Here is a 12,414-nt window from a genome sequence, read left to right on the forward strand (position 1 = left end):
ATAAATAGTATTTAACAATGAACAAGGAAATACATGTAATATATACTTCATTTATAATTAAACAGGAAGGTAAAAGGCAGTTTGATTTTCTTCTTGGTGGTAATGCACATGTTTGTGACTAAATAAAGGAGGGAAAATATAAAGGAATAAGAATCATTCCAGCAAACACTTACCTTTGGCTATCTGGGAGAAGAATATGTGGCTGAAACTGAGTTTCACTCAACTAGACTTATCCCAGGATTGACAGATTGGTGAGAACTTAAAGTGGCCCAGATGCTGACTAAAGAATATTCAAGAAACTAAAAAAAAAACAAAACCAATGCTGATAAACTTTAATACATCTTGCAAATGTTTCTGAATCTCTCTTTCATTTTCTACAGGGGATAAAAGAGATGAGATTGTCAGATTTCTGACTGACAATCAGTTCAGTCGCTGTGTCGTGTCTGACTCTTTGCGACCCCATGGATTACAGCACGCCAGGCCTCCCTGTTCATCACCAACTCCCAAAGTTCACTCTAACTCATATCCATTGAGTCAGTGATACCATCCAACCATCTCAATCTCTGTCGTCCCCTTCTTCTCCTGCCTTCAATCCTTCCCAGCATCAGGGTCTTTTCCAATGAGTCAGTACTTCGCATCAGGTGGTCAAAGTATTGGAGTTTCAGCTTCAGCATCAGTCCTTCCGATGAATATTCAGGAATATTCATTCCTTTAGGATGGACTGGTTGGATCTCCTTGCAGTCCAAGGGACTCTCAAGAGTCTTCTCCAACACCACAGTTCAGAAGCATCAATTTTTAAGCACTCTGCTTTCTTCATAGTCCAATTCCCACATCTATACATGACTAAAGGAAAAACCATAGCCTTGACTAGATAGAGCTTTGTTGGCAAAGTAATGTCTCTGCTTTTAAATATGTTGTCTAGGTTGGTCATAACTTTCCTTCCAAGGAGTATGTGTCTTTTAATTTCATGGCTGCAGTCACGATCTGCAGTGATATTGGAGCCCCAACAAAAAATAAATTCTGCCACTCTTTCCACTTTTCCCCATCTATTTGCCATGAAGTAATGGGACCAGATGCCATGATCTTAGTTTTCTGATTGTTGAGCTTCAAGCCAACTTTTTCACTTTCCTCTTTCACTTTCATCAAGAGGCTCTTTAGTTCTTCTTCACTTTCTGCCATAAGGGTTGTATCATCTGCATATCTGAAGTTATTGATATTTCTCCTGGCAATCTTGATTCCAGCTTGTACTTCATCCAGCCCAGAGTTTCTCACGATGTACTCTGCATATAAGTTAAATAAGCAGGGTGACAATATACAGCCTTGACATACTCTTTTTCCTATTTGGAACCAGTCTGTTCCATGTCCAGTCCTAACTGTTGCCTCCTGGCCTGTATACAGATTTCTCAAGAGGTAGGTCAGGTGATCTGGTATCCCCATCTCTTTCAGAATGTTCCACAGTTTATTGTGATCCACACAGTCAAAGGCTTTGGCATAGTCAATAAAGCAGAAATAGATGTTTTTATGGAACTCTTCTATTTTTTTTGATGATCCAATGGATGTTGGCAATTTGACCTCTGGTTTCTCTGCCTTTTCTAAAACCAGCTTGTACATCTGGAAGTTCACAGTTCATGTATTGTTGAAGCCTGGCTTGGAGAATTTTGAGCATTAGTTTACTAGTGTGTGAGATGAGTGTAATTGTACGGTGGTTTGAGCATTCTTTGGCATTGTTTTTCTTTGGGATTTGAATGAAAACTGACCTTTTCCAGTCCTGTGGCCAGTGCTGAGTTTTACAAATTTGCTGGCATATTGAGTGCAGCACTTTCACAGCATCATCTTTCAGGATTTGAAATAGCTCAACTGGAATTCCATCACCTCCACTAGCTTTGTTTGTAGTGATGCTTCCTAAGGCCCACTTAACTTCACATTCCAGGATATCTGGCTCTAGGTGACTGACAATATACAACCAAAAAAGACTTATGGAAAAATAGAAAAAGAAAGGCATTTATGTATGCCCAATATTGGGCAGATGGAAGAAGAGAACCAAATTGTCAAACAGTACATACCGTGGTACATTAATAATGAATGAAACGGAAGATTTGTTTTTTCTACAGTTTCTGTTATTACCTCTCATGAGGACTATGAAAGATACATTTAGTAAGGGTAGAATAATTATGAGGCATGGACAAATTTTACATGTGCCTACAAATATTTGTAAAGTTAGAAGATTAAATGCATGATAAGGTAATGTTCTTATATCTTAACTGCCTTTTTTTTTTTTCAAAAGCATTTACCTACCATATATACATGATTGAAAACGTACAGCCATCACTTGTGTTGACATTTATTATCTCTAAACAATTAAGTTGCTGTCAGTACAGGAAATACTAACTACCTTCCACATAAATCTACACACGTACACAAAAAGCATTACTAACTTTCCTTAGTTTCTGATTATAGTAGCTTTAAGAAAAAGATTTTGGTGACACGTATGAAGATTTGAACATAAAACTTGGGATATACCAAAAGAAAAAGAAGAAAAACTTTTGAGAAAATGTGAAGATAAAAACTAAACTTAACCACAAATTTATTTCTGTTTTTCATCCAAGTATTCAGGGAGGTTGCTAATGGGAGGTATGCCTCAGAAAATGTACATGTCTGTGAAACTCTTGGAACAAACTAATGCTTTTATTCGAGTGATTTTATTTCAATTCTAAGCCACAAGCTATAAACTTTCATCAAAAATGGTAATCTATTTAAAATCAGAGCTATGTGGAATGTTTCATGTTTATGTATAACTTTCATAGTAGACCCTCCTACACAAGGAAAATAATATGCTCAAATTCTGTTATTTTTATAGTTTGTGTAATATATCAAGTACTAGTCCCGCCTATCAGATTCATATATTTTTAAATAGATTTTAGAAAAAGGAATGAAAGAACAAAATGAAAACACTGAAAACTTGACTTTTTAATTCCTCTTTTAGGAGGAAAAGATATCTTAAAAGCTTAATTATAATGCATATTCTAATAAGAACAAAAAGAAATTTAAAGGAAAATATGCATTGCACATCTTGAATACTTTATTTTTCCACTTTGCATTACACAGTTAGAAAGTGGAGTACCTGGGGAGGTTAGAAGGGCGGAAGTAGAGAGTGTTGTGTGTTGATAAAGAGGGGAAAACGCATAGACTTGATCTAAAAGAATTTCTGTGATATATTAACTTAATATAATAGAGTTCAAAAAATCAGAGTTCAAAAAAATCCAAGTCAAAAGATATTTGTTTTTCAATTTTTTTCAATGGTAGCTCCAAATCACTTCTATTTACTGGAAAAATAAATCAATAGGAAGATGGCATCACTGAAAAAAGATGAGGTCTGACTTTTTTTCCTCCTCAAAAGAAGGGTTGCCATCCACCCAACTACTATGTATTATGAAAGCTTAGCTTATTATCAGAGAAGGCAATGGCAAGCCACTCCAGTATTCATGCCTAGAAAATCCCATGGACGGAGGAGCCTGGTAGGCTGCAGTCCGTGGGGTCGCTAAGGGTCAGACATGACTGAGCGACCTCACTTTCACTTTTCACTTTCACACATTAGAGAAGGAAATGGCAACCCACTCCAGTGTTCTTGCCTGGAGAATCCCAGGGACGGGGGAGCCTGGTGGGCTTCCGTCTATGGGGTCACACAGAGTCGGACACGACTGAAGTGACTTAGCAGCAGCAGCTTATTATGATTCAGAATACCATGATAGAAAAAACAGTTTATGACATAACCATGTCACCTCAAAAGAAACTGTTAAGTAACATTCTTTATTAAATAGGCCAGAGAAGTGTGGAAATTTTAAGGTTTCTTTCTGCTTAAAAGCTAAAAGTGAATTGAAAAGTAGCAATTCATAAAATTCTCAAATGGGAATTGTAAAATCATATTGAAACAAATATGTCATAATTTAAGAGTATAAGAACTAGCCAAAAAAATCAGGGTAGAACCCAAATATATGGTGGGTATACATACATGTTCATTTATGTTTAAAAGGAAGACCTGTATATGATTTAAGATATTTGAAAACAAAAAAGAAAGTAGACACACATTTAAAAAATCATATTTTCAGGCTTTCTCAGAAAAAATACTTTTGTCATTCACAGATAAAATAATGTTTTAAAAATTTTGTATCAAGCTACTGCTAATATTTTGACTGTTATTTAGGTTTAACAAATTCAATGATTAGCAATTCCTGCAAAAATGAAAAGGACCTAAGATTAAACAATGGAGCCTAACCTTGCCAGCATTCTGATACTTACCCAAAAGCAATTTTCAAAACAAGAGATAGGGTTTTTTGTTGTCAGGTACTTTTTAAAGCTCTGATATTCTGGGGAAAAAGTTAGGATTGTCCAAAATGAAGTATGTGCTTTATTTGCAGCACTAATAAGAAATTTTTTTGTAATGTCAACAAACAAGTACATTTTAAGCACTCATTATTAGAAATTACTGGCATATGAGTGTACTAAACATGAAATGTTTGTTGGCTAAAATGAATGGCTCATAAAAACATCTGTGGAAAAGAATAAAAATTATATATATATGGCTTCCCCAGTGACTCAGCAGTAAAGAATTTGACTGCAATGAAGAAAATGCAGGTTCGATCCCTGAATTGGGAATATCCCCTGGAGATGGGCATGGCGACCCACTCCAGTTTTCTTGCCTGGAGAATCCGGTGAACAGTGGAGCCTTTCATGCTACAGTCCATAGAGTCACAAAGAGTCGGGGATGACTAAGCAACTGAGCATGCACGGACACGTGTGTGTGTGTGTGTGAATCACTTTGCTGTAGAGTAGAAAAGCAGAAAAACACAACATGGTAAATAAACTACATTTCACTACAAAAAGTCTAATGTCTTAAGTCGTAATGTTTCTTAAGAGGTCATCCGGTAAAAATTTGCAAAATTATCAGATACTTTTATATTAATAAGTCATTAATAAATAATTCTGTAAACTGTAAGTAAGATTTTCTGTTGTTTATGCTATGACTTACGAGAATCCTGTTTTTTCCCTTCAAACTTAGCTCATGAGGTTGTGATTGACCTCAAATTTTCTTTACAATTATTATTTCAATTTGGTATGTCACAGAAAGACAGCTCTTTTGAAACATTCTAAGTTTTTCAGATATCCATACAAGACAACTGAACAATTTTGGATCAAGAATTTCCTAAATCATAAGTCTCAGTCAGCATAATCTGATTTGGCATAATAGCATATTTCTGTACCTAATACTTAACTGAGAAAGACATTAAAGCAAAAGATAGGTGATGAAAGCTTTCTTTTCTTCCATATCTTTGTAACTTGGTTGAATATGATAGATTGGCTAGCTTATTGATTTAGGAATGATCAGCAATATTACTTCCCCCAGAGGAATATTAAGATTATTCATAACAGATTCAAAATCTGATTTCTAGCTTCCTGCGTAAATGTGTACAAATTTATAGGTTTAGCTCTCCTCAAATTTCTACCTTACGAATATCCACTTATGCACACAGGGGATCTCTGTAGTTCCCCAAGAATTTAGCGACTGTTTTTATACATAAACATTTATATTGCTGGAAAAATAATAAAATGCAATAACTAAAGGCTTAAAATATCACCTATGCTTTCACTAACTGTGGATTTTCAAATTTCCCTAAAAGGTCTGTGTTTATCTTTTTTAAATATATGGCTCTGATCTCTTAATTTCTGGGTAATAATTATTTTAGTATATTCAAAAACACTTTGAACAATGCCTAGCAAACAATAGGTACTTAATAAATGTAGGCAGGCAGTATTGTATCATATCTCAAGTTGAATTCTTGTTTATACCATGGAACCAAAGGTTTCCCTCAAAGGTGGTACATGCTCAGTAACTGGTCATTTCTGATCCAATTTCTTTCTATTAAAATTTGTTTCCCAAGCTTCAGTCATTCACTTATTGTGTTTGTGGGTTTTTTCCCCCACATTTCATTTACTGAAATAAAACTCCTTCTATCCCAGAATTCTTCCACCATTGTAAGTTGAGAATAAGACATGAGTACTAAATTCCCAGTATAATGAGTAGTAATTAAAAGTAGTAAATTATAAACACATAATCACATAAAATAAACTCCTAGTTCTTTAAGAGGCTTAAATCTCAAATATATATATATATATATATATATACATATATATATACATCCTCCTGTTGAAAAGCTGAACTATCAATGAATAGAGATATGAAGTTTTGGTTCTATGATTTCTCCCATTAACTGCTATTCTATTCACAGTTTTCTTATGCAGAAGATCTTTCATTTCAACACTAACTAACCATCAATTATGGTTATCTTACTTAGGTTAATGCTAACAAATATAAAATTATCTATAGTATATCATGACTCCACAAAATAGAAATTTATTCCTCACTGTTTAAAAGTTCAAAGGACATCTCCTACCTGAACTTTCTGTTCTCGCTACAACTTTTCTCTCAGTATAAAATGATTCCAAAATAAAGTTTACTAAATAAGACAAAGTGAGTTTTCCTGAACAATGCTTGGGTTTTCTTGACCTGGTGATTCAGCATTCTCCCATCTTGCATTTTCATTCTCCCATAAGGCCTCTGTTGATGTTTATTCCCTGCTAGTATCCTAGGAAAGAGAACATGATGGGGGAGCACTCACTGGTTAATAGCCTTGAAAGGGAAGTGGTTCTCATTGTTTCTACTCATTTGTTTTTGGTCTAAACTACTCAGATGGACACTCTCAACTGTAAGGCAAGCTGAGTAATGCAGTTTGGAAATGTGCCCTGGAAGGAGAGGACAGAATCTGATGAGAGACTTCCAGATTCTTCCTCCCGCCCATATATCAATTTGCACCTGTCTTCCAACACTTAGGGGCTTCCCTGGTGGCTCAGACGGTAAAGTGTCTGCCTGCAGTGCGGTAAACACGGGTTTGATCCCTGGATTGGGAAGATCCCCTGGAGAAGGAAATGGCAACCAACTCCAGTACTCTTGCCTGGAAAATTCCATGGACTGAGGAGCCTGGTGGGCTATACAGTTCATGGGGTCGCAGAGTCGGATACGACTGAGTGACTTCACTTTCACTTTCCAACACTTAGGAATAAACTCACACACCTCCTCAAAGGGGACAACCGAAAGCCTCCCTTAGTGACTGCCTTGAACTCCAATTCCAGAATCTCTGGTGGTAAACAGCTTTCTGCATCAGGTCCAAATTTTCACCAGGGGATTAAGAATGTCAAACTAGAAAAATAAGCTCTCCATCCTGTTTTCTCCATCATATCTAACAGACAATGTTAGAGCAAGAAATTGATACCTGAAAATAAGCAAAAAACAAAAATCCTCTCATTTATAAAGGAAAGAATGGTAAACAACTAACAGTCACTGGATGCAAGTGACGATTAACCCTCCCGGTCAGGTCCTGTGAGACCTGTCCAGCCAGTAGAGACAGTTTCTGGCTCTTCTTTCTAGGATAATTTCCCATATCCATTGTTCTCCAGGGTTTCTGGCTGTGCTTTCTGGAGTCTCTTCCTTCTCCATTATCCTTCATGGACCACATCTGAATAGGACATGGAAGAGAATGGCCTTCTTGAAGGCTGTACTGCCTTCATAATTGTTTTTGTGGAGCAAATATGGAGTTCAGGGATTGAATAGAATCACAGGGTCTTTATATCAGGCTTTTGGTTTCTTCAGGAATAAATTCCCTCAAAATCTTACCAGACCACCTTACCCGCCTCCTGCGAAACCTGTATGCAGGGCAAGAAACAACAGAACCAGACATGGAACAGCAGACTGTTTCCAAACTGGGAAAGGAGTATGTCAAGGCTGTATATCGTCACCCTGCTTATTTAACTTATATGCAGAGTACATCATGAGGAACGCTGGGCTGGAAGAAGCACAAGCTGGAATTGAGATTGCCAGGAGAACTATCAATAACCTCAGATATGCATATGACACCACCTGTATGGCAGAAAGCAAAGAGGAACTAAAGAACCTCTTGATGAAGGTGAAAGAGGAGAGTGAAAAAGCCGGCTTAAAGCTCAACATTCAGAAAAGTAAGATCAAGGCATCCAGTCCCATCACTTCATGGCAAATGGATGGGGAAACAATGGAAACAGTGACAGACTTTATTTTCTTGGGCTCCAAAATCACTACCTATGGTGACTGCAGCCATGAAATAAAAAGATGCTTGCTCCTTGGAAGAAAGCCATGACCAACCTAGACAACATATTACAAAGCAGAAACATTACTTTGCTGACAAAATTCTGTATAGTCAAAGCTATGTTTTTTTTCAGTAGTCATGTAAGGATGTGAGAGTTGGGCCATAAAGAAGACTGAGCACCAAAGAATGGATGCTTTTGAACTGTGGTGTTGGAGAAGACTCTTGAGAATCCCTTGGACTGCAAAGAGATCAAACAAGTCAATCCTAAAGGAAATCAATCATGAATATTCATGGAAGAACTGATGCTGAAGCTGAACCTCCAATACTTTAGTCGCCTTTTGTGAGGAGCTGACTCGTTAGAAAAGACTGAATGTAGGACTAGAAGGGGTTGACAGAGGATGAGATGGTTGGATGGCATCACTGATTCAATGGACATGAGTTTGAGCAAGCTCCAGGAGATGGTGAAGGACAGGGAAGTCTGGCGTTCTGCAGTTCATGGGGTTGCAGAGTCTGAAATGACTGAGCAAATGAACACCACCACAATCATAGCTGGCATTGAATTGATCTTTTCAGTCTGTTTTATGTGCTGGTAAACATTCAGAAAACAAAGATCATGGCATCTGGTCCCACCACTTCATGGGAAATAGATGGAAAAACAGTGGAAACAGTGTCAGACTTTATTTTTTTGGGCTCCAAAATCACTGCAGATGCTGATTGCAGCCATGAAATTAAAATTTCCTCCTTGGAAGGAAAGTTATGACCAACCTTGATAGTATATTAAAAAGCAGAGACATTACTTTGCCAACAAAGGTCCGTCTAGTCAAGGCTATGGTTTTTCCCGTGGTCATGTATGGATGTAGAGTTGGACTCTGAAGAAAGCTGATCACCGAAGAACTGATGCTTTTGAACTGTGGTGCTGGAGAAGACTCTTGAAAGTCGCTTGGACTACAGGAGATACAACCAGTCCATTCTAAAGGAGATCAATCCTGGGTGTTCATTGGAAGGACGGATGCTAAAGCTGAAACTCCAATACTTTGGCCACTTCATGAGACGGGTTAACTCATTAGAAAAGACTCTGATGCTGGGAAAGGTTGGGGGCGAGAGGAGAAGGGGACGACGGAGAATGAGATGGCTGGATGGCATCACCGACTCTGTGGACATGAGTTTGAGTGAACTCTGGGAGTTGGTGATGGACAGGGAGGCCTGGCGTGCTGTGATTCATGGGGTCGCGGAGAGTCAGACATGACTGAGCAACTGAACTGAACTGAACTGAAACAGAGCCAAAATCATCCAAAATTATTTTCTGGACATAGTGCTTAATTTAAAGATTCCTTACACTCATGTCTCTCTCTCTTTCTCTTCAGTCTCTGTCTCTTTCTCTTCCTACTGATTTGTCCCACCACCTTCTCTTCTTTATGCAAAGTACTGGAAAATCCCTATATAATGAAATTGTACTATTAATGAGAACTTTTATTTAAATTTTAAAATACAATTTTTATTTATAAATTCCTTCTTTTTTTTTAATATAGAATCTGTCTATGATACTTCTTCAGGAGAAAAGATAAGGCATTTAAAGCAAATTTGTTCTGAAAACACTTACTGTGTGTTTTGTATATTTATATATATATGGATAACAGTGGAAGACATGGACATTAATAGCACATTAACTCTGAAGAGGCTAAGTTTATAAACACACAGCATAAATACAAAAGTTTCAATATTAAATATTTTGTCCCAGTTACTTCTACAGCATTGCAGATCACTCTGAAACACAGAGGTGTAAAACAATGATTTTTTTTTTTTTTGCTGATGGAATCTGGTCAAAAATTCAGATAAAGCACAATAGGAGTAGCTACTGCAATGTTTGATATCTCTACTGAGAAGACCTGAAAGCTGTGGGGATTCAATGCCTAGAAGAAGGAATCATGAAGATATTTTTATGTTCACATGGTCAGTGGCTGGAGACTCACCTAGTCTCTCAGCTGGAAAAGTCTGTCAGCTAGGTGGTCTCTCTGAATAGGCCGATTTGGGCTTCATCTCAACATGGTACCTTTTTTTTTTCTTTTTAACAAAAAACAGCAAATGTATTATTCAATGTCTGGTACCACACCACAGCACCACCTATAGACCTCACCTTCCCTCCTTACCTGTCCCCGAGGGTACACCCGAAATGAAAAAAATAAAAGTAAACCCAGATCTCAGCTCCTTCTCTGGAAGAAGGGTATTGGCTTTAGGAGCCCCATTCTGCAGGTCCCAGCAGGCAGGAGAGCAGATCCTTCCTGCCCAGAGAGCTGGGCTCTAGCCTTCAACAACAGAAAGAACATTCAAACAGGAGCAGAGCCTGTTTCTGCAGAGGAGGATGATTTGGGAGGGTTCCAAGAGAACAGGTGGGGAGTCAGTGGTATTTTTATACTCTAATATTTGGAGTCATATATGTCACTTCTGCCATGCATTCTGGTTAAAGCATGTATAAAGATCCACCCAAGTTCAAAATGAAACAGCATACACCCCACCATCTGATAGGAAGGTCATCAAGGTCAAAGGGTAAGGAGAACACATGGAATATGAGATATTGTTGCAGCCAGCCATCTTTGAGTACACCTTTTATCCAAATTAGCTAATGCCCAAAACATTTACTTCCCATTTAAATTTACTTTATTCACCTTTTTGAGTGAATTTGAATATGGTTATTTTCATGTGCACTGTTACAAAATTATGCTCTTTTATTTAAAGTTTTTTTTAATATAAATTATATAATTGTATCAAATGTCACTATTTTTTTCAGATATCCCGGCACAGAAGAAATCATTCACAGCATGTCTTGAAAGATGTCATTCCTCCATTGGAACAATTGGTAAGTATTGCACTTCAGTACTGTATTATTTGTCTACTGTCAACAAAATAAATTACCTCATAACTCAGCAACTTAGGACAGCATATACCTCACGTTTCTGCAGGTCCGAAATTTGGGCATAAGCTAGCAGGGTCCTGTGGCTCAGAGTCTTTCAAAAGTTTTCACTCAAAATTTAAGCTAAAATTGTGGTAACATCTGAAGGCTTGAATGGGGAAGAATCTGTTTTCAAGCTCAAGTACATGGCTGTTGGCACGATTTAGTTCCTTTGAGGCTTTTGACCAGAGGCTTCTCTTACTTCCTTGTCACTTGCGTGTTTGCTTTCTTATTCAAAGCATGCCAGCTGAGAAGGCAAGAGAGTCTGTTGTGTGTGCTCAGTCACTTCAGTCATTTCTGACTGTTTCCACTGTTTCCCCATCTATTTGCCATGAAGTGATGGGACCAGATGCCATGATCTCAGTTTTCTGAATGTTGAGCTTTAAGCCAACTTTTCACTCTCCTCTTTCACTTTCATCAAGAGGCTCTTTAGTTCTTCTTCACTTTCTGCCATAAGGGTGGTGTCATCTGCATATCTGAGGTTATTGATATTTCTCCCAGCAATCTTGATTCCAGCTTGTGCTTCCTCCAGCCCAGCATTTCTCACGATGTACTCTGCATATAAGTTAAATAAGCAGGGTGACAATATACAGCCTTGACGTACTCCTTAAAAACACATAAACACAAACTTTGTAATATGTAACTTTCTTTTTATTAATGAGCTCCTTTTTGATAAATATAATGCCCCCTTTCTTCTTGCTTATCCTTCTTGTATTTCATATTAGTCAACATGCTTCCAGTTCAAAATGATTTTTTTCTTGGCTCAGTTCTATGATTTTCTTCGCTTGGCCTGTTTTAGGTCACTTATGTCCACTCTGACTAATTGCTTCGTTATTCTGTTTTACTTCAGAATAAAAAGTTCTTTAAAATATTGTCTACCTTTAATGTCCGTAATTTCTCCCCTCCTTTTACTTCTTGTAGCAACTCCATTCGGAGAAGGCAATGGCAAGCCACTCCAGTACTCTTGCCTGGAAAATCCCATGGATGGAGGAGCCTGGTAGGCTGCAGTCCGTGGGGTCGCTAAGGGTCGACACGACTGAGCGACTTCACTTTCACTTTTCACTTTCACACATTGGAGAAGGAAATGGCAACCCACTCCAGTGTTCTTGCCTGGAGAATCCCAGGGACGGGGGAGCCTGGTGGGCTTCCGTCTATGGGGTCACACAGAGTCAGACACGACTGAAGTGACTTAGCAGCAGCAGCAACTCCATTTAGGCATTTATCCCAACCACTCACCTCTTAACGAGGTCATCTGTTACTTTCATGTTACTAAAGTTGGTACCAACATGGGCACAT

At 37.9% G+C, this 12,414-nt stretch overlaps 1 protein-coding gene across 3 annotated transcripts in view; it reads left to right on the forward strand.

Moving 5' to 3' along the window:
• ARHGAP15 (Rho GTPase activating protein 15) overlaps positions 1–12,414 on the forward strand; it is a 725,608-nt gene that overhangs the window by 86,318 nt on the left and 626,876 nt on the right. For all 3 annotated transcript variants that reach the window (XM_055398711.2, XM_088829189.1, XM_088829187.1), the window contains exon 3: positions 10,957–11,025. In XM_055398711.2, the coding sequence (XP_055254686.1) occupies positions 10,957–11,025 (69 nt within the window). The remainder of the gene's footprint in view (positions 1–10,956; positions 11,026–12,414) is intronic.

This window comes from Moschus berezovskii, chromosome 2, assembly GCF_049115385.1.
Source record: "Moschus berezovskii isolate FMDL1 chromosome 2, NW_MosBer_1.0, whole genome shotgun sequence".
NCBI lineage: Eukaryota > Metazoa > Chordata > Mammalia > Artiodactyla > Moschidae > Moschus > Moschus berezovskii.